Source organism: Mastigoproctus giganteus, chromosome 4, assembly GCF_048544385.1.
Source record: "Mastigoproctus giganteus isolate SK-2022 chromosome 4, ASM4854438v1, whole genome shotgun sequence".
Taxonomy (NCBI): domain Eukaryota; kingdom Metazoa; phylum Arthropoda; class Arachnida; order Uropygi; family Thelyphonidae; genus Mastigoproctus; species Mastigoproctus giganteus.
Window position 1 is genome coordinate 210,728,882 of NC_143578.1, and position 24,534 is coordinate 210,753,415.

At 37.4% G+C, this 24,534-nt stretch overlaps 1 protein-coding gene across 1 annotated transcript in view; it reads right to left on the reverse strand.

The window, feature by feature from the left end:
* The window catches only part of Dip-B (Dipeptidase B), a 107,457-nt gene that overhangs the window by 4,008 nt on the left and 78,915 nt on the right, over positions 1–24,534 (reverse strand). Inside the window, exon 13 of the mRNA XM_090372031.1 lies at positions 7,331–7,438. Coding sequence (XP_090228157.1) covers positions 7,331–7,438 — 108 coding nt within the window. The remainder of the gene's footprint in view (positions 1–7,330; positions 7,439–24,534) is intronic.

Consider the following 24,534-nt stretch of genomic DNA (forward strand, 5'->3'; position numbering starts at 1 on the left):
AAAAAAAGTAAGCAAGTCAATAAATAACTTTAATTTTGATTTACTTGTTAATGGAAATAGTGAAGCAGTTTTTTTGGTAACATGATGTGGGCCGCTGTATAATCCCCGCAGTTTCTCATCTTGACAAGGCATATGAGTGCACAGTATTCAAATTCAGTGTTTCTGGTCAAAAACACAATTTCAAAAAAAAAAAAAAAAAAAAAAAAGAGAATAAAAAAATCATGTGTCTTACAGATGGGTTATTCTGTACTTAAGGGCATAGTGCCTTTGGAGTCTAGGATGCCACGTCTGGCACCAGTACAATTGTGTAAAACTCCTGTTCTACATTTCTGATGCTAATGGATTTTGACATTAAATGGCCCTACAGATTTTGGCAGGGCAATACTCAGTGATATGGCTTGAAGAGCACAACATATGCTACAAGCTGAAAAGAAGGCTCAGATTTCTGAGCCTTCTATTCAACAGATATTTGTGAGATAAACTGGCAAGGCATGTGCAAAATCAACCATCAAGGCTAACCAAACAAGCTGAATTAAGGGATTTATTGTGCAAAGAAGGAATGTTTATATTGTTACACTCAAATTTGCTGCATAGGCTATCCACTGTATTGAAAGCCAAATGCAAGCCTATTCCATATTAAAATTTTAGTCAAACATGATATACTGGTACAATAGTTAACTAAAATTCTGATGTGACATAAACCCAACAAGAACAACAATACCAAATATTGTTGATTTTATGTCACATAAGATATATATATATATATATATTATTCTTTTGTCTTATCTTTGTGGTTTGTTATTCTTTTGTATTAATTTTGTTAATTACAGGTGTTTTTGTAAATACATAACTGTTCTTTACGATAGCCTAATCTCGGTTATCTTAATTTACCATGGCCTATACATTTAGGATTTTTCAACTTGTTACGTATTGCTAAAGAAATTGTCATACAATTATTAATGAAAAACTATAGCAATAAGCAAATTATCAATACTACTTTATAATATTATATTAAACATTCTTATACATTTCAGTATTACATCACATGTACGTCAATCCCCTACTTCATCGGGGGCTTTGAGAGGATTGACAGTCCATTCGATGTAATGCATTTCTTACTTACCCGTTTCTGTTTGTATCTATCACATCTTTGCTATTTTTTCAGTACTAAATTCTAATTTTTGAACCCTTGTTTATATTATTCCTAATTGTTATTAGTTAAATTCTTTTTTTTTAATAATTAACCAAATTAATTTCCCATCATCTACCCAGCAACTGTGATAGAATACACAAAGCCCAACGGGTAAGTTTTTTAATAAAAATATTGCAATAACTTTACTCACTTGATGTGTTTAAGTGGAGGTCGTAGTGTCGAAAAAGGAAAGTTTCCCATCCTACTTGATGTGTTTCTGTGGAGGTCATAGAGTCGAAATAAGGAAAAATTTCCCACTTTTAACTGGTTTTATGGATGGCCATCCCTATGGCGCTGTTTTTATGGCCCTGTCGCGTTAACGCTTCACATATGTGCAGATGGTGTGTTGGCCGAAGTCCCCGATATTAAGGCCAAGGTCTATTATTGTGTTTTGGTGGTTGGTTCAATGAATTTACTTTACTTAACTTAATTGTGTATTTACATTATTTTTACATTTATTTTATGCCTTACCTCGGACAGTGCCGGTACCCGCTTTTCCAAGGCGTAAAAGCACTTGTTTGTCCTGAGGTAAAACTATATACATATATACAGCCTCTTACTATGGGAGGGGGGGGGTAATTTTGGCAATAGGTCGTAGTGCAGTCAGGCGACGAGCCTCGCCTGGGTGCAATAAACCTAGTAAATAAGGGGTTACTCTTCTGAGTAATTACTATTATATTTTTAGTTGGCTTTTGATAAAAGTATATGGGTCTACATTGGGATGGTGTTTTCTAACATTTGCGTATATGGCAGTTCTTACGTGATATCTACTGTATTTTTTGGGAATTTTGTTTCTATCCAGCGTTATAATGAGTTTTTTAAAGTAAAGAACAGTTATGTATTTACTAAAATACCTATGTGTAAAAAACACCTGTAATTAACAAAATTAATACAAAAGAATAACAAACCACAAAGATAAGACAAAAGAATAATAATATGTACTCTGTTTGTACCCATGCATTGCTAAAACAGCTACTGGGACAACAGAAAAAGCTAGTAAGAAATTAAATTAAATAAAACTACTATAATTATAAATAAAATACGGCATGAACTATCATATTACAAAAGAATAATATATATATATATATATATATATATATATACACTCAATGATTTTATATCATAATGAGTTTCTCTTGTTATCATAATACTTTTGATAACATAGTGGATATATGTATCCATGTAGATTCAAATATACTAAAGGACAGCAATTGCATTTATAAAGAGGTGGCCAGAAGGATGAGCTTGAGACTGTCAGAACCTATAAATCAGTTTACATTGCTATGATACAGAAATATTTTGCAATGACTGTTGTACATTGAATCTTTAATTGTTAATTTTATTTTATGTGAAAAGTAAGTCTTATGGCACAACTGGTACTCAATATGTTTTGGATATGATAAAAACAGATGTGACTACAGTAGTAAGTTTCATTTGTTACTGCAAATAAAAGGTTGCATTTTTCTGGTAAGGCTTTTACCACAACAATGGTAACTACTTGGCTGTGCCTTAGGAGTACAACTGTTTAAAAAGCTTAAGGATTCCTTTTCCATTTTTTTTTTTTTTATCAATGAATTGAGCAAAATTGCTGTAGACAATTTTACTACAAGAAATGCACACTCATCCACTAGTATGAGAGCAATGTTGTGACAAGTAGATATGCCATGAAAACAACCTGCAAAGTGCTTTGATCCCCCGTGCAGTGGTTTACTTATAAGGTCCATGTGGTGTACCATTTAACTCCAAGTAATTAATACACCAACTGAGCTCTATGATTTCTCTATAGGACTTAAGTGGATGACATGTGGCCTTGGAACATGTTATGACTGATAACATTTTTATAATCTTGCCTCCCCATTTCCACATGATCTAGAAACTGTTTATTCCAAATTTATCTTGGAATTCAGAGTTTTGTTGCCTGCAGCAACCAAAGTCTCACACACAGTAATTTCTCGATTTACGCAAATGAAAAAGCCATTTCGTGCTTCAAAGCTGTTAGCAACAAAAGCACATGATAGGTAAGTGCAGGATTTGTCTCACAATATTTTTTTTTGGCAAACTGCATGTTTATATTTTTCTATATTGTTGCAATAAATATAGTACATAAAACTGCTTTACGGACTAAGCTTGCCTTAAGCCCTGACCTCACTTCAGCATTCTGAAATGTACTATGAATGCTCAAGTGTGGATGATGTTGCCACATCATTTGCAATAAACAATGTTTTTTTTAAACGAAAACATTGAAGGATGGTATACAACACCATGTGTCTTGCTGTAGACATTGGAGGCAAATTGCTGCTGTGGATAAAGGGGTGGCTGAGGGGGAGAAGACAGAGAGTGGTAATCAATGGACTCTGCTCGTCGTGGACTAATGTTATTAGTGGAGTCCCTCAGGGCTCAGTGTTGGGTCCATTATTGTTTTCTGTATTCATAAATGATATTGATGATGGTATATCAAGCTTAATGTCGAAGTCTGCAGACGATACAAAGGTAGGCAGGGTTGTCAAGGACACTACTGACACTATGCTGCTGCAATAGGATCTGGAAAGGTTGAGCAGATGGGCTGAGAAGTGGCAAATGAAGTTTAACATTGACAAATGTAAAGTACTACACATGGGAAACAGCAACCCCAGAGCAACGTATCAACTCTGTGGTACTACACTGACAGTGGTAGAGAATGAAAGGGACCTGGGGGTGGTTGTGCAGGAAGATATGAAGTTCTCTGAGCAGTGCAGATGGGCTGCAAGAGTAGCTCATGGTGTATTGTCAATGATATATAGGAATTTTTCTAGCAGGGATAAGCAGGTGATTATTCCCTTGTATAAGGCAATGGTCAGGCCACACCTAGAGTACTGTATACAGGTCTGGAGGCCTCATTTCAAGAAGGATGTAGAGCTGCTGGTACGAGTACAGAGAAGGGCAACAAGATTAGTGAATAGAACAAAGGGGTGCTCTTACGAAGAAAGGCTTAAGTTTTACAAATTACAGTGTCTGGTGACTAGGCACCAGCGAGGTGATCTGATAGAGGTGTATAAAGCATTGAATGGTTTGAGCATGCTCAATGCTGATGGGATTCTTCCTCTCGCTCAGAATAATCACCTGAGAGGGCATAAATTCAAATTGAGGAAAGACAGATGGAGGATAGACGTGCGGAAATTTTTTTGCCTTTAGCCAGCGAGTGGTTGGTTGGTGGAACAGACTTCCATCCCTTGTCGTGGAAGTTGATAGCCTAAAAAAGTTTAAGGCTCAGCTGGACAGGTATTTTGAACGAACAGAGGGGTGAAGTGGAAGTGGTTTTTTTTTTTTTTTTTTTGGCTGATGCTGGTTTAAAACCAAAAATATTTCTTTTTTCTAATCTGTAGTTAAATAAATGAAATGGAGTGGAGTAATGAAATAACTTTTCAGTTTATTGAGCTGTATAAAAACTGTAAGATGCCACATACTGACTATTGAACTGAGGGAACACAATTCTGTTTCTTTGAATGCTCATGGTGTTGATACACTTCATTCCTGACACTATGCTGCTGCAATGGGATCTGGAAAGGTTGAGCAGATGGGCTGAGAGGTGGCAAATGAAGTTTAACATTGATATAACATATGTAATATAACATGAGTGTACCATTTAGTAGAGCAGAATGCTCAATTGTGTACACAGCCTTGGATTTAACAAACCAAAAGAAGTCTTAGTGAGAAAGGACAAAAGCATGACCAACTTGTGGCCAGTACTGTGTAGCAGTTTTGTACTGTAACTTCATTCTCTGCACAAAAATAACTGCTGCTTATTTTAGATGAATAAACATCCATAATCTGTCATGTGAGAGTTCGATACACACAACCCCCCCACCACTTTCCATTATCTCCCATGGATGTAAATCAAGAAATCCCTGTATGTATACAGGGCGTTTTCTAATATGTGAATTATACTTTCAGGACATGAAAACAATGAACGACATTTATATAAATGTGTATGAATTAAAAATGGCTCTGGACATTTTAATGGTTTAAAAAAAAAAAAAAAAAATGACAGCTAGTAAAACATTTATCCATACTAAGCACATGTTTGCTTAATCTTATTTATTTTGAAAACTCCATAGCCATTTTTTAAAATTCAAACTGCCATAGCTCTACAACTGCTTGGAATTGGATATATTAAGTGAATTTTTATATAAATATGATTATCATTATTTTCAGGTCTTGAATTGATTGTGAAAGTGTGGCCCACTTATGATGAAGCATTCTGTACACATACATGTGCACAGAATCATAATCGTCATCTGCTTTGATTTGCAATCATGGGTTTTGATTAAAATTTCAAAGTACAAACTTGCAAATTGTCTTGGATGACAATCTGCAAGTTTTCTACAGTAAACATTTCTCTGTTCTGATTATTCTCATCCTTCAACATTTTTATCACCACAGGATAAGCACATGTGGAGTGACCAGTGCCTTCGTGAGATAATTTTGTGCCCTAGGCATTTGCCCTACCATACTATGACGGCACTTGTAGTGACTGTGGAAGTTATGTTAGAGAAAATGTCCTCAACTAACAAGTTAAAGGCCCATGGGAAAAGAGATTAGGTTCCTGGCTTGCAAGGAGATTTTTCTGATTTGATCAGCCATTAAAAAATATGCTGGTGCAGCATAAGCCATAGGCTTCCTTGCACCACGAGGCCATTGCTAATACTAATATTTGCCAGGTACTGAAGTAGAAATACAGAGGTTATATTTCAGCAGAGTTTGTTTTGGTATCTGTAAGTTATTTGTAAAATTCCTACTATAAATACAAGTAATCATCTGTACAATGATTATTTATTTTATATTGCTGTTTTTCAGATTTATACTAATTACACAACTGTCTAAATATAATAATAAATTTTAATTTAATAATTAGCACATGGATAAAATTATCAAGAAGGTAATGTTTTGTGAGATGTGTCAAAATTTGAATAAAAATTAACACATTTAAAAATAAAGCATTGTACAAAACAAAACAATGCAGATCACAATATACAGAAAAAATAATTTGTGCAATAAATAAAGCATGCATATGTATGGATTCTGCACCAATTACCATGCATGATATGGTCTATGCAAACAGAGTTTCCATAATCGCATACAATAGAGGTTTAAAAACTTTTTCACCAAGTGATCATGGGTAAATGACAAGACTTTAATACAGTGGATTCCAGTTATTTGGGACACATTGGGGCTAGTGCATTTTGGCCCGATTAAGCAGCTACCCCAATTATGCAGTTTCATGTAAACAGTTTAAAATATAGTGGACCCCAGCTTTACGACTGATTCTCTGTACGATCAAATCACGTTATGATGGTCTCACCATAGTAAAGTACTGTTCGCTATACAATATGTAGTAAGTGCTGGTTGTGATTACATTTATGAATTTAATTTTAATTCTATTAAACAGCGATTCTAATAAGTGAAAATAGAAGGAATATTATCCACAGGCTATAAAAAGTAAAGGTATAAAGCATAGATTTATACTTTATTATCTTACCAATTAAAAATTTAAATGAGACATGAAAATCGGAATATGTAATATGTACATACTAACTGTTCACTGACATTTGGGGGGGGGGGGATTAAAATTTAAAACAGTAAAAAAGATAAGTAATAAATAACAAAGAACGCGGCACGCCCAAATTGCAACTAACACAATATGCGCAAGTGAGAATAGCATAAGTTACAAAGCTTAAAAAGAAGATTCTGAAAATTTGTTTTTTATATGATTGAAGATTTCATGAAAGGGGAAACACATTTCACCATAAAAACCCATAGAATTCCAGCTGTCAGTATTATTGCAAATTCACTATCTATTTATAATAGATTGCACTAACAGAAAAGTCCAATAAACCGGAAACTGCTAATTGTTTTATGGTTTTGACCTCCAGAAATCTGACTGGGCCACGTGATATGGTCGGAAACAATTGTAGAGTAATCTCGAGTGCTGCGGTCTCTTGCGCCAATTAAGCAAAGAAAACCCTGGCTAAGTTCTATTCTTTATGATTTGTCCCAAGCAAATGGCTGCCCTGATTAACTGGTGGCCCAAACAACCAGAATCCACTGTATATAAATGTATCTACTTCAAATGGCTTAACTGTAATCATTTAAATAACTTGCCTCCCTACGAAGAGTGGAGGTTTCAAACATGTCTCCAACAAGTTCACCAGCTTTCTGTAGACTTCTTCCTACCCCTGCATCCCTAGCAGGTCCATTATCTATCACAATCTGTGCAAAAAGGAAAATAAATTATTATTATAGCCATGTCAATAACCAACAGCTTGCATTAAATAACACCAGCTTAAAGATATAGCCTAAAATTTGTGTTGTATTGCTATTATGATTTTAATAAAAAGATATTTAAATGGGCACACAGACAAGTAAAATGTTTTTACAGATATAAATACATTCTTATGGTGAGGTAATTATATGATGCATACTTTATTATACACTTGTAAAAGATCTGATCTCTTACTACTATTTGATAATAATTTTAATGGCAATAATAACAGGAGAGTGCAGCTACATTAATTGGCTCCCGTATGTATTTACTTCCTTTGACCAGAATTAAAATTCCTAATTTTAACAACTATTATTCAACGTAATATGAGCTCTTGTGGCTATTTCTTATATTTAAATACAGAAATCTAAAAATTCTATAAATTTTACACTTGGCACTTCAAATGCCACTGGACAATAACTGTAAATGCTACAGACTATATTAGCAGTGGCAAATGATGCAAGAAAGCAAGTTTATATACAGCATCAGCCAAAAAAAAAACACATCACCACCTCTCATTTCACTTATTCATTCATTCCCTCAAATAGTCTGTCTGGTTCTTCCTTGAACTTATTTCAACTATCAACTTCCACAACAATAGATGGAAGTCTGTTCCAGCAATCAATCACCCCACTGGCTAAAGGCGTACATCTGTTTTGCAACCATCCTTCCTCAATTAGAATTTGCACCCCCTCGTGTGTGGTCTGAGCATGAGGAAGAATCCCACCAACAATGAGTTTGCTCAATCCATTCAAAGCCTTAGAAACACCTCAATCAGATCACTTTGCAGGTATCTAGTCTTCAGATGCTGCAGTTTACAAGCCTTTCTCAGTAAGAGCACCCCCTTTGTTTTGCTCACCAATCTTGTTGCCCTTCTCTGTACTAGTCCAGCAGCTCCACATCTTTCCTAATACAAGGCCTCCAGATCTGCATACAGTACTCAAGATGTGGCCTGACCAAGAATCAAGGCTTAATACCATGCTGGAAAAGTATGTAAATATTGTGGTGAACAAATTAATATCCTAATTCCCCCCCCCCCCGTTTGTTTTCCTACAGCAAATAAATTCAGAAAAATCAAAAAATAAAAATAACCACTGTATTATTACAAGTTTCAAAAAGTGAGTGCTTTTAGCTATGCTATTACTCAACCTAATCAATGAAGAGATCAACAATATGAGACATTCTAACAATTACAATTATCTGGACACAGGGAGGCCCAAAACATTATTAGGTAGTCTCTTGTATTTCATTGACAGGTACGTGTGTATAAGGGCTACTGCAACATTCTTAATGAACTAAGTCGACGTCCAAAAAAAAAGTGCATTTATTGTAATCAGCACTTCAGTTTATGTTATTGCCTTTTTGCGATTCACACGTGCAGTGGAAGTGATTACTTAATATCCTTATTTATTTTTGAACACAAACATGTTTCATGTGGTTGTTGCCATTGTTACTCTGTGAAAGGAAGTACTACGTTGTACTCCTACCGATCTGATTGTTTTACAGCAGTGCATTAACCATTTTCTCAAAGAAATACCAAATGCAAACTGAAGTATTTTATATTGCTTGATTTTAATGTTTTCTTTCTGACTATTTTCACCTTTTTATGTGCACATTTCAGCTTTGCATCAGTAAACGATGCTTCAGCTGCATTCTTATCAATCAATGGAGCTATGTCTCGAAGTGATTACAATAAGCAGTGTCCGCTGTGTGTAGAATTAGTCAAAATCAAAAATTTTGACAGTTTATGTCAAATATACTACATACATTTCCATGACAAAAATGCTATCAAATGAAAACCTAAATATCAAAATTGTGTTTGCTGCAACAGAGATGGCACAGACCATGCAGATGCCTGCACCAGATAGTGCTGCATTCAAAATAGCATTATCATTTTCTATTGTCTGATATCATGAAACAGAATCAAGTGTTTCAGTGCAGTGATCATTCCAAACTAAATTTTATAGAAATCTGCCAACTGAAGAGTCCGTCATTAAGTGTTATAGCCAGTTTGTGGGGCATGGATGCATCTGCAAGGGCAAAAGCACAGGTTGTCCCAGCACAGATGACATGACTGTAAAATGTGTGGCAGGCGTAGCTCAGGAGTCCCCACTAACTGACTAACAAGGTCAGTAGAGAACTTAGGATTCCACAGAAAAGTTTATGAGAGCCTTGTCGATCAATTCGGCCCTGGAAAGATTGTGCAAGGCTCAAGAGGTAGAATTTTTTTCAGCCTGGACTGTACTTGTTAACAGGAGAGATTGCTTCCACAGGGATGGGATACACTTAAATAAAAAGGGTGCAAGAATATTTGCTGATGCTATCGAGGCAGTGTTAGGTGGGTCAGAAAACTGCTAGCTTGGGGGGGAGACAAAGACAAATAGATTAACAGTAGCCACTTGCAGAGGTGAAAGAGATTCTTGCACTGCTTCTATTGGAATGAGCAGAAGCCTGAAAAACAATATGCAGGATATTTCAGAGACTGCTGGAAGTCATTGCGGTACAAGTAAACACATGGGTTGTGTTAGGGTAGCTAAGAAGAGAAACAGGTGGGTGCATGTATACTTGCGTGTACACCAATGCTAGGAGTTTAGTAAATAAATTTGAGGTTTTGCTCAAAACATCAAAGGCAGATATTGTTGGGATATCAGAGACATGGTGTCACACAGATATAAGGAATGCAGAACTGGAATTTGGGGAGTACAACGTCTACAGAAAGGATAGAAAGGGAGGAGGGGTTATGCTATTAGTTAAAAAACACATAAAATCGAAGGAAGTGAAGCCAGTCGACATCAATGGACAGGGCAGTGTCGAGTCAGTTTGGTGTGACATAAGCATGGGTAAATCAAAATTGAGAGTAGGAGTGTGTTATAGGCCTAATGACTCTGATGAGTATAATAAGATACTGTACGGGGAAATAGAATGGGCCAGTAAAGCAGAGAGTCTTATAATGGGGGATTTTAATTTCCCAGATATTGACTGGAATTTGTGGGTTGGTCACTCACACACTAGCAAGGCTTTTGTGGATTTATTGGATGATTGTTTTCTACACCAGCATGTTCGGTAGGCAACTAGAGGGAGTAATACTCTTGATCTGATTATCAGTAGTGATTCTTCATGCATTAAGAATCTGCAGATAAAGGAACCACTGGGTGGCAGTGATCACAGTGTGCTGAAGTGGGATTTACTCAAGGAGGTAACTACAATCAGAGGTAAAGGGAAGGGTTTTTGCTTTCGTAAAGGCGACTATGATGGGCTGAGACAGTATTTAAATTCTATACAGTGGGATCAACTGATGATGTTACCAACAGCAAATTCAAAATGGGAAGCATTCAAGGAACTAATCTTGGAAGCTACCAGGCTTTACATACCAACCAAGAAATATTGTTCAAGGTTCAGGCCTAAATGGTTGTCAGATGAACTAATGAGACATATGGCAGAGAAGAAAATTGCATGGGATACATACAAATTAATGGGTGACATGGAAGCCTATGATAGATATAAGTTGGTCTGTAACCAAGTCACAAAGGAGATTAGGCAGGCAAAGGCAGATTATGAGAAATTCTTGGCAAAGGATGCAAAGAAAAACAGAAAAGAGTTCTTTACCTATTTAAACTCAAGAAGGAAAGGGATGAATCAGATTGGTCCACTGGATGTTGATGGTTCAACAGTTGAGGATCCTGCTCAGGTGGCTAACAATCTAAACGAGTATTTTGCATCTAAATTCACACATGAGGAGTTATTCAGGAAGGGGAATGTCGTAGGTGAAGTAAACATTGGCAGTGAGCTAGATGATTTTCTAATAACTGAGAGGAAAGTGGAGGAGAAATTGTTGAGGATAAACATAAAAAAGGCACCCGGGGTGGATTGGATCAATCCAGTTATATTAAAGGAGGCAGCAAAGGAAGTAAGCAAACCCCTAGCCATAATTATGAGAGCTTCTTTGGATCTTAGAAAGGCTTTTGATACTGTTGCGCATGGAAGACTGCTGCACAAATTGGAGCAGTGTGGCATTGGAGGCAAATTGCTTCTATGGATAAAGGGATGGTTGAGTGGCAGAAGACAGAGTGGTAATCAATGCACACTGCTCAACGTGGACTAATGTTATTAGTGGAGTTCCTCAGGGTTCAGTGTTGGGTCCATTGTTGTTTTCTGTATTTATTAATGAAGGTATATCAAGCTTAATGTCCAAGTTTGCAGACAATACAAAGGTTGGCAGGGTTGTTAAGGACACTAATGATGCTATGCTGCTGCAACAGGATCTGGAAAGGTTGAGCAGATGGGCTGAGAGGTGGCAAATGAAGTTTAACATTGACAAATGTAAAGTACTACATATGGGAAACAGTAACCCCAGATCAACGTATCAACTCTGTGGTACTACGCTGACAGTGGTAGAGAATGAAAAGGACCTGGGGGAAATTGTGCAGGTAGATATGAAGTTCTCTGAGCAGTGCAGACGAGCTGCAAGAGTAGCTCATGGTGTCTTGTCAATGATATACAGGGATTTTTCTAGTAGGGATAGGGATGTGATTATTCCCTTGTATAAGGCATTGGTCAGGCCACACCTTGAGTACTGTATACAGGTCTGGAGATCTCATTTCAAGAAGGATGTAGAGCTGCTGGAACGAGTACAGAGAAGGGCAACAAGATTAGTGAATGGAACAAAGGGTTGCTCTTACGAAGAAAGGCTTAAGTTTTGCAAATTACAGAGTCTGGAGACTAGGCATTTGCGAGGTGATCTGATAGAGGTGTATAAGGCTTTGAATGGCTTGAGCATGCTCAATGCCGATGGGATTCTTCCTCTTGCTCAGAATAATCACCTGAGAGGGCATTAATTCAAATTGAGGAAAGACGGATGTCGGATAGATGTGTGGAAATTTGCCTTTAGCAAGCGGGCAGTTGGTTTGTGGAATAGGCTTCCATCACTTGTTGTTGATGTTGATAGCCTAAACAAATTTAAGGCTCAGCTGGACAGGTATTTTGAACGAACGGAGGGGTGAAACGGGAGTAGTGGTTGTGCTTTTTTTTTTTTTTTTTTTTTTTGGCTGATGCTGAATAAGCTTGCTCTCTTGCATCATATGCCTCTACTAATGCTAATGCTAAAGTGTTCGACATATTCTCAGAAGGCAATTCCCCTTACAAGATTTATTTGTTACAAGCCCTAAAATCACGTGACAAAGGTTCTAGGTACGAAATTTCACTGATGAAGTCACATTGGTAAAGTGAATCAATCCATCTCAGTGGTAAAGTGAATCAACACAACATTCATATCTGAGGAGAGTGAGAATCCACAACTGTGGAACACATAAATGGGACAGTCCAAACGTAAACGTTTTCTGTAGTGTCCATGAAAAAGATTTATGGAATCTTTTTTTGCTGAAGAGACTGTGAATGGCATTTTCTACCTTGGCATGCTGGTTGAGTGGTTGCTGCCACAAGACAAACATTTTACAACAGGATGGGGGCTCCGCCACATTTCTATAGTTTCTGAATGAAAATTATCCCTGTCATGACAAACCTTTACTTCATTGGCCACTGAGATCACTGCAACTATTGTTAAGATCAACAACAACATGCTGCAGAAAGTGTGGCATGAATTTGATTAGCACATTAATGTGTGCAGGATCACCTGTGGGGGCCCATATTGAAGGATTGTTAAAACCTTTGATAGCTTTGTTTTCTACAGAAAACTGTGGTTACTTTCAAATAAACTGTTAAAGTTGTTGACAATGTTTTCACTAACCCTGTATATGTTAAAATTGATTCAGTATCACTTCAGTTAGTATTAGTATTATTATGATATGGTAAAATTTGTTTTTGTTCATTTCAATGCAAAAAGCTTTTCTCCATTTTAAACATTTTAAATCTACAAATTATACTTTTAGGAGAGAGTATAAAAGTTAAGTACAATAATAAAGGGATCAGAGAGCAATCTTAATACATACTATGTTAAGATGACTTAGCTAGGAAAGATCTGGTCATAATGATAGAGCATTAAAAAAAAATACAGTGAACTGTTTCTACAGTGATTATAAAGAATACAGCACTCAGTGTATTTAATAAGTGAGCTGAACTCAAAGCTGTAGTTTGCTGATCCATAAAGACTGTAAATAGTTTGTCATATCCAAAGAAACTTTTACACTCTTAGTTTATAAAATCGGGAAATTAGGTAGTCACTTGTATTAGAGGTCACAGAATTGTAAATTCTGTGACCTCTATGATGTTTGACATTATGCTTTCCAACTGATAAGGAATAAATGTATGGAACTTCATAAGATATTCAAAATCTGTGTATCAAAATCACTAGGAGGAAAACTTTTTTAATGTATAGATAGATATTATAATTTATTTTAATATCAGTAAAGAAAATATATAAGTTATATTTTAATACTTTTTTTTTTTTTTTTTTTATCTCCCAACAGTCTTGCATTTAAGCAATGCCTCGATGGATTTGTGTCCTCCTACTAGATTCAGGGCTCACAATGGACTGGAGTGCACTAGAATTTCTCACATGCATACTTCATTATTAAAAATAAGGTTCCTTTAATATTTAGAATCAAGTAAATAAACTTCCTATAAACCAAAAAAGTCTTTCATAAATTTGAACAAGATTAGTATCAGACTAAAACTTCGGTGATATTCACATACCTACAATGTTCATTGAAACGTGAAACCTTTTTTCATATTACTACATTAATATAAAAATTGTGTAACTTAATGTTCTTTTAAATAAGGTCAGTATATATTTAATATGCATTCTGAATATGCAAAAGTCTGTTTTATCGTAACGAACTTTTAATGTGAATGTTGTTTAATGTATACCAGGGTCATTCAAATGAACAGTTTAAACTATGTATAAGTATAGTGCGAAAGCATCAATAATACATAGCCAAATCTGAATGAACAGAATATTAGCAAAGTGGCATCGTTTTAAGTTATATCTCATATTGTGAATACCTTCACAACGAGTTGCCATGATATTGCACTACTTTGAATAAGTAACACTTCACCTGAGAAGACTAATGTTACTTATTCTCAGATGGATACCACCACCCAGACAGCACCGTTTCAGGGCTATTTGGCCCTTCTTCGGTGGGTGGGTAGGTACCCGAGTGATGCAATGATGGCAAAACAGTTATGAAGTATAACTCCACAATATGAGAGATGCCTGATGGTGTATGATGTATTTAGACTATAAAGCATTTAGGGCGTAAGCCTCAAGCTATGGAAAAGTCTAGACTATGTATAAGTATAGTGCTATGTATTATTGATGCTTTCGCACTATACTTATACATAGTCTAGACTTTTCCATAGCTTGAGGCTTACGCCATAAATGCTTTATAGTCTAAATGAACAGTTTAAATATGTGTGGAACACAACCCCTTTTACTAAAACAAACCAATACATCATCTCAGAACAACAAATAATTTGAATACAATTACTACAAAGAAATACAAACTAAGGCACTCAAGTGAAGAATAAACATTTGCACATCTTTTTTTTTTTTTCTTTTTGTAATAAGATCAGATGCAGTCATCCATCATAGCTGCATCTTCTCTCCCATTTGCATTACTCAAATTTGTTCTGAAAAGGTGCAAGTGCAAATATATCTTTAGAGACTTTTACCCTCACAGTTACTCTACAGTGAGCAGGTATGCATGGCTATTTTTATTTCTGCTGCATATAAGTAAAGAAATATCATCGTCCTGAAAGAGTGCAGTTTAGTATTAGTTACTTATTTTCTGAAGCATTGACCATTAATAACAACCTTTTTCTTCTTCTTGTGTAACAGTCCAGTCATCCACCTAATTGCCCACGATCCTTATAAGTTATATATTATATACCACACCAATCTCTTACACAGGAGACTCTAATGAAGTCCTTTGTGATTAACCTTAAGGGGCAAGGGAATGCACTAACATTGGGTTGATGCATTCCATTGCTACTTCCCTCAAAATAATTGGATATGTGCAATCTACCCTAGGGCCCTTATTTCATTTTGGTTCTGATAAACAATTCTCTGTAATTTCCATATCACTGATTTTACAGTGCTCAGGTTCATTAGAACAGTTTCTCTTTGGTACAAAGTGACTTATCTGTAAAGATTGATTCATTTCATCAGTTCTATCACCTATGTCAGCGTTTCCCAAACTGGGATCCGTAAACCAGTTCCAGGGGGTCCACGAAACAGAGGTTGACTACACACACACACACACACACACACACACACACACACACACACACACACACACACACACACACACACAACATATGCATATATTATGTGTAGGGGTTTGCAAACTTTTTTTGATATTTGAAGGGGTCCGTGAACTTTTGATTTTTGACAGGGTCTGTAGATCTCAGCAGTTTGGGAACCACTGACCTATGTTATCAGTAACTATCCTGCATCCATTATGTAAAAGGATTCAATCTCATCTGTTTTTTTCTTCTTTCAATATGTAAAACTTTCTCTCATTTAGTGCTTTCTTGTATCTGTCTCTGTAAGCCTAATTTTTATTTCAAAACATCTACAGTGACAATGGATATCGAAACCATTAGAACTCCTAAAAGCAGCAACTATAAGTAAGTAAACAAGAAATTCTGAGAAATCAAAGAACAAATTATCTCCAGCTGATGCGAAATCAATCTGAATCCTGTGCACAGTAAATCGATGTTGGTTAATAACTGGAAGACAGGAAATGTCCTGGTTGCTTGAGTTTCCAGATTTCTGAATGTTAGGCAAACAGCCTTACACCACCACTTAATTTACAGATGACTGCAAAATGAGGGGTAAAAATAGCATGTATGGGGTGGGGGTTTCTGAAAAGTAAGGTAACACATTTTTTTTCTTAATAATGGTAAAAGGGAATGAGATGAAATGCAGGGGACAGATAGACCCATTAATAACGTTCAAAAAGAGTGCCAGTGCAGTGTTCCAGTACTGTTGCCTCACAGCAGATTCCAGTTGTAAAATTGCAGTTACCATGCAAGTGTGGTGAAAAACAGGTGTTCGCAAAGTTATTCGCTTTTTGCAAGCAAAAGGGTCTTCACCAAGTGACATTCACTGTGAACTGGTTGCTGTGTATGGCGAAAAGGTGATGATAAAGAAACAGGTGTGTTTTTGGTGCAATGACCTTAAAGCGGGCTGTGTTGACATTGAAGGTCACCATCGGGCGGGCAGGCAGGCCTTCATCGAGCAAGACAGAAGACAACATTACATGCATTAAGGGCATCGTTCTTGAAAACCGGCAAGTGAAACTGATGAAATTGCACAAATAGTGAACATGAGTAAGTCGACTGTTCACAATGTCATTGGCTTTTGAAAGGCGTGCTGCTGGGTGCCCCGACAATTAGACTAAAGCTGCGAGCAAATTTAGACTATATATATATATTAAGTACAATAGCATCATTAATACACAGGCATTTCTGAATAAACAGAATATTTATAAGGCGGCATCGTTTTAAGTTATATCTCATATAACTTAAAACAATGGCTGTGTATGCTATTGCACTTAATATATATACACAGCTAAATTTGCTCGCAGCTTGAGGCTTTAGCCCTAAATGCATCTTAGTCTAAATACATCATCAGGCATCTCTCATATTGTGGAGTTATACTTCATAACTGTTTTGCCATCATTGCATCACTTGGGTACCTATCCACCCACCGAAGAAGGGCCAAATAGCCCTGAAACGGTACCGCCAGGGGGAGCCTGATGATGTCCGGAGTTTCCAAGAATAGGTAACAACAGCCTTCTCCACTGGGGAAGTGTTGCCTATTTGAGGAGTTTTGAGTTTTTGAGTGGTGTGAGTTGAAGGAGTTATTGTCCCTTTCATTCTTCTACACCGTTTCTTTTCCTCTTCCACTCCTACTATAACTTTCCCTCTACTTTTTGCTTTTCTAAGTCTAATAGGGACAAGTGGATATTCGAGTAGATATTCACATACATACATAAACAGCCCTGAAAGAGTGCCGTCTGGGTGGTGGTACCTATCTGAGAATAAGTAACATTAGTCTTCTCCTTAGGTGAAGCGTTACTTATTCAAAGTAGTGCAATATCATGGCAACTCGTTGGGAAAGTATTCACAATATGAGATATTGTTTGTTTGTTATTTGGTTTTTAGGTGGGTCCGTATTTGGTGGTGACGGGCTCGAACCCTGGTCTAATCAAGAAGCGTGTGCTACGCACTGCTGCTCCTTCCCACCTGGCTACGGAGGTGCCCAATATGAGATATAACTTAAAACGATGCTGCCTTATAAATATTCTATTATGCTATTAGTTACGAAACACATAAAAACCAAGGAAGTGAAGCCAGTCGACATCGCTGGACAGTGCAGTGTTGAGTCAGTTTGGTGTGACATAAGCACTGGGAGATCAAAATTGAGAGTAGGAGTGTGCTATAGGCCTAATGACTCTGATGAGTATAATAAGAAACTGTACAGGGAAATAGAGTGGGCCAGTAAATCAGAGAGTCTTATAATGGGAGATTTTAATTTCCCAGATATTGACTGGAATTTGGGGGCTGGTCACTCACACACTAGCAGGGCTTTTGTGGATTTATTGGATGATTGTTTTCTACATCAGCATGTTCGGGAGGCAACTAGAGGGAGTAATACTCTTGATTTGATTATCAGCAGTGATTCTTCATGCATTAAGAATCTGCAGATAAATGAACCACTAGGTGGCAGTGATCACAGTGTGCTGAAGTGGGATTTACTCAAAGAGGTAACTACCATTAGGGGTAAACGGAAGGGTTATTGCTTCCGTAAAGGCGACTACGATGGACTGAGACAGTATTTAAATTCTATACAGTGGGACCAACTGATGATGTTACCAACAGCAAATTCAAAATGGGAAGCATTCAAAGAACTTATCTTGGAAGCTACTAGGCTTTACATACCAACTAAGAAATATTGTTCAAGGTTTAGGCCAAAATGGATGTCAGATGAACTAATGAGGCATATGGCAGAGAAGAAAAATGCATGGGATACTTACAAATTAACACATGACACAGAAGCCTATGATAGATACAAGTTGATATGCAACCAAGTTAGAAAGGAGGTTAGGCAGGCGAAGGCAGATTACGAGAAATCCTTGGCAAGGGATGCAAAGAAAAACAGCAAAGAGTTCTTTACTTATGTAAACTCTAGAAGGAAGGGGATGAATCAGATTGGTCCACTTGATATTGATGGGTCAACTGTTGATGATCCTGCTCAGGTAGCTAACAAACTAAATGAATATTTTGCATCGACATTCACACATGAGGAGTTATTCAGCAAGGGGAATGCCAGAGGTGTATTCAACTCTAGCAGTAAGCTACAGAATCTTGAAATAACTGGGAGTAAAGTGGAGGAGAAACTGTTGAAGATAAACACAAGAAAGGCACCCAGGGTGGATGGGATCTATCCAGTTATATTAAAGGAGGCAGCAAAGGAAGTAAGCAAACCCTTAGCCATAATTATGAGAGCTTCCTTGGACTCAGGGGGGGTACCCATAGACTGGAGATGTGCAAATGTGACCCCAATTCACAAAGGAGGATCAAAGGCTGACACAAGTAATTATAGACCTGTGAGCTTAACTTCTGTTCCAGGAAAATTAATGGAGGCACTGGTTAAAGAAGCACTGCAGGATCATTTAGACAAGACTTCAGTTATAGCTCGGACACAGCATGGCTTTGTTAAGGGGAAGTCTTGCCTGACCAATTTGATTGGATACTATGATGCAGTCACAAAAGAACTGGATGCAGGGAATAGCTTTGATATTATATACTTGGATCTTAGAAAGGCTTTTGATACTGTTGCACATGGAAGACTGCTACACAAATTGGAGCAGTGTGATATTGGAGGCAAATTGCTGCTATGGATAAAGGGGTGGTTGAGGGGGAGAAGACAGAGAGTGGTAATCAATGGACACTGCTCATCGTGGACTAATGTTATTAGTGGAGTCCCTCAGGGCTCAGTGTTGGGTCCATTATTGTTTTCTGTATTTATAAATGATATTGATGATGGTATATCAAGCTTAATGTCCAAGTTTGTAGACGATACAAAGGTTGGCAGGGTTGTCAAGGACAGTACTGACACTATGCTGCTGCAACAGGATCTGGAAAGGTTGAGCAGATGGGCCGAGAGGTGGCAAATGAAGTTTAACATTGACAAATGTAAAGTACTACACATGGGAAACAGCAACCCCAGAGCAACGTATCAACTCTGTGGTACTACACTGACAGTGGTAGAGAATGAAAGGGACTTGGGGGTGGTTGTGCAGGCAGATATGAAGTTCTCTGAGCAGTGCAGACGGGCTGCAAGAGTAGCTCATGGAGTATTGTCAATGATATACAGGAATTTTTCCAGCAGGGATAAGGAGGTGATTATTCCCTTGTATAAGGCAATGGTCAGGCCACACCTGGAGTACTGTATACAGGTCTGGAGGCCTCATTTCAAGAAGGATGTAGAGCTGCTGGAACGAGTACAGAGAAGGGCAACAAGATTAGTGAATGGAACAAATGGGTGCTCTTACGAAGAAAGGCTTAAGGTTTGCAAATTACAGTGTCTGGAGACTAGGCACCAGCGAGGTGATCTGATAGAGGTGTATAAAGCCTTGAATGGTTTGAGCATGCTCAATGCTGATGGGATTCTTCCTCTAGCTCAGAATAACCACCTGAGAGGGCATAAATTCAAATTGAGGAAAGACAGATGTAGGAGGTTTTTTTTTTTTTTTTTTTTGGCTGATGCTGCATAAGCTTGCTTTCTTGCATCAAATGCCTCTACTAATGCTAATGCTAATTCTGTTTATTCAGAAATGGCTGTGTATTAATGATGCTATTGCACTTAATATATACATAGTCTAAATTTGCTTGAAGCTTGAAGCTTTAGCCCTAAATGCATCTTAGTTAAATGCTTTATTAACAGTTTCATGTCGGGATCGAACCCCTTTATACAGATGCAATATACCCACTAATAACCCGGACATGTTTATGCAAGCAGACGTTCAAACACACAGAAGTATGTCCACTATTTTTAGACATAACACAGATCTAGCTTACATACGGTCTTCCCCACAATAAGGCAACATATAAACAAGTTACTAATGACTTCATATGTGTTATCTGAGGATCAGAATTCTCTACTTTCGAAGGGTCTGAACTTTAATTTACCCTCATAAACTCCCCAAGAAACAATTTGTGATAGACTTTGAATATGGTCTCCGCAAACACTTTGTGGTATTCCCGTCCTGTGAACAGGGCAATCAACCGAAAGGCGTGGTCTGCTTAAGGAAGGGAAACAGCTGTGCATTTCGTTTAATTTGAGTATTCATCCAAGTAACTTTTAATCCTTTTAAGTTTTAATCGTATTTTTAATTGTGATTTTAATTATTTATTATCGGAAGCAGTTTTAACTATTTATTCTGACACATTGCCTTCTCGCACTCATGGTCTTGCTGCAGTGGTTTGATGTGTTTCAGGGCTGGGTTGGGGCTCTTGGCTTTCGATTCCGTTGTGCATTCAATTTGGTCGTGTCTCTATGAGTGAGGGAATTCATTAATTCGCGTTTTTCATCTTAATTTATTCGTCACATTTGTGAGAGAATTGACTGGAAGCATTCCACGAAAAAGACAGGTAATCTCTTACTTTTTTTTAACAACTTATAATATAAGTAAATAAACATTAATAAAGATGAGATTAACAATACCTTTTAATGATTTAAACAATTTAAACATAGGATGTACATATCAATTTACACCTTGGATGAATCAGGAGCTTAAATCTAAAATCTGAAGGCCTCATTTCTTGCAAAATGAATCTAGAGTTCACTGTACATTAGCCCACTTCCTCTTGGAATGATCTTAGAAGATCTCTCTAAATCCAAGTCCTCATCTAAAAGATCCTTCCTTGCCTCCTAATGCTTAAAAAAAAATCAGTCCAGTCAGTGTCATACTTATTAGCTTCTCCCCTCTCTTCTTTCATCCACACTCTGGCAAGGCCTTTTAATTCACTCATTCATATGAAATTGACCTTGGGTGCTAAGAGAAAATGGTAACATATTCAGGCCAAAACTTACTTCATGGAACATTCATCATAGATAATATTGTCAATTTCATTTTTGACATTGAAACAACCAAAATTTCCATAAAGTGGGCTTGTTTTTTTCCATCAGTAGTCTCCAAACATTTAGCAAATGTGATCATAGTATAGTAATGCGTGAAATTAGCAATTACACCTTGGCCCATTAGTTATAAAGTTGATATTGTATTATTAGGTAAGGAGATGTGTTCTCTGCCAAGTTGTTCCAAGTTTCATTTCTCCTCAGCAGAAATGATGGCAGAACCACTCTTGGAATAAAGCTCTGGTAACCTAATTTTTCTTGATTGACTTCCAGACCACATGAAATTCAACTTTCACAAGGCTTTTGTGCCCACTCAGAGCAGTAAATGAGTGTCACTTTCTATTTGAAATTCCCAGGAACTGCCTCCCAGTAGAGTCAGACAATACCTAGATACTTATGTATAACTTGGCAAGCTCTTTTGGGCAGCTTCTTCCAGTCCCCTGTCTCTTTTATATCAGCACTTGCCAATTCACCATGCTTCACAAACAAATGGTTTCCACCCCTAATTTGTGGAAAATTCAACATGGCACTTTTCCTCCCTTAGCTTACTGATGATAAACTGAAATTAGTAATAATGTCTCCATTTTTCAGAACAATATTTACATTCTGGTTCTCAAGCACTTAATTTTAACAGGCACTGCTAATTCTGCAACATCTTTATGTTTATCAACCACAATTGTTCTTACCATTGTGTGCACTAATCCATGTTCAAATCCAATATCCTGCTCATTTTCCAGTTTCAAAATCAGCAATAACTTTCAGTTTTCGAACTGGTGACTACTCTTAGCCTTGTAGCTTTTTCATTTGAATTTGCAGACATGGACACAGAAATTATTGCAAAAGTATAGAAATAAGGCAGGGAAGGCCCATGGTGTCCTATCGATGATCTATCGAAATTTTGCAAGTAGAGATAGGGACGTGATAATCCCATTATATAAGGCTTATGTTAGACCACACTTGGAATACTGTGTTCAAGTATGGAGACCGCACCTAAAGAAAGACATCGAGCTTCTTGAAAGGGTGCAAAGAAGGGTAACTCGCCTGGTGAGATCGGCAAAAGGGCGTCCTTATGAAGAAAGACTTCGAATATGTGGGTTGCAGAGTTTGGAAACTAGACACCTTAGAGGAGATTTGATTGAGGTGTTTAAGGCTCTGAGAGGCATCAGTAAAATGAATGAGGATAAAATTTTCAAGATTATAAATGATGCTAGAACTAGGGGACATAAATTCAAGTTACGGGGGGAAATGTTTAGATTGGACTGCAGGAAGTATAGAAATAAGGCAGGGAAGGCCCATGGTGTCCTATCGATGATCTATCGAAATTTTGCAAGTAGAGATAGGGACGTGATAATCCCATTATATAAGGCTTATGTTAGACCACACTTGGAATACTGTGTTCAAGTATGGAGACCGCACCTAAAGAAAGACATCGAGCTTCTTGAAAGGGTGCAAAGAAGGGTAACTCGCCTGGTGAGATCGGCAAAAGGGCGTCCTTATGAAGAAAGACTTCGAATATGTGGGTTGCAGAGTTTGGAAACTAGACACCTTAGAGGAGATTTGATTGAGGTGTTTAAGGCTCTGAGAGGCATCAGTAAAATGAATGAGGATAAAATTTTCAAGATTATAAATGATGCTAGAACTAGGGGACATAAATTCAAGTTACGGGGGGAAATGTTTAGATTGGACTGCAGGAAGTATAGAAATAAGGCAGGGAAGGCCCATGGTGTCCTATCGATGATCTATCGAAATTTTGCAAGTAGAGATAGGGACGTGATAATCCCATTATATAAGGCTTATGTTAGACCACACTTGGAATACTGTGTTCAAGTATGGAGACCGCACCTAAAGAAAGACATCGAGCTTCTTGAAAGGGTGCAAAGAAGGGTAACTCGCCTGGTGAGATCGGCAAAAGGGCGTCCTTATGAAGAAAGACTTCGAATATGTGGGTTGCAGAGTTTGGAAACTAGACACCTTAGAGGAGATTTGATTGAGGTGTTTAAGGCTCTGAGAGGCATCAGTAAAATGAATGAGGATAAAATTTTCAAGATTATAAATGATGCTAGAACTAGGGGACATAAATTCAAGTTACGGGGGGAAATGTTTAGATTGGACTGCAGGAAGTATAGAAATAAGGCAGGGAAGGCCCATGGTGTCCTATCGATGATCTATCGAAATTTTGCAAGTGATAATCCCATTATATAAGGCTTATGTTAGACCACACTTGGAATACTGTGTTCAAGTATGGAGACCGCACCTAAAGAAAGACATCGAGCTTCTTGAAAGGGTGCAAAGAAGGGTAACTCGCCTGGTGAGATCGGCAAAAGGGCGTCCTTATGAAGAAAGACTTCGAATATGTGGGTTGCAGAGTTTGGAAACTAGACACCTTAGAGGAGATTTGATTGAGGTGTTTAAGGCTCTGAGAGGCATCAGTAAAATGAATGAGGATAAAATTTTCAAGATTATAAATGATGCTAGAACTAGGGGACATAAATTCAAGTTACGGGGGGAAATGTTTAGATTGGACTGCAGGAAGTATAGAAATAAGGCAGGGAAGGCCCATGGTGTCCTATCGATGATCTATCGAAATTTTGCAAGTAGAGATAGGGACGTGATAATCCCATTATATAAGGCTTATGTTAGACCACACTTGGAATACTGTGTTCAAGTATGGAGACCGCACCTAAAGAAAGACATCGAGCTTCTTGAAAGGGTGCAAAGAAGGGTAACTCGCCTGGTGAGATCGGCAAAAGGGCGTCCTTATGAAGAAAGACTTCGAATATGTGGGTTGCAGAGTTTGGAAACTAGACACCTTAGAGGAGATTTGATTGAGGTGTTTAAGGCTCTGAGAGGCATCAGTAAAATGAATGAGGATAAAATTTTCAAGATTATAAATGATGCTAGAACTAGGGGACATAAATTCAAGTTACGGGGGGAAATGTT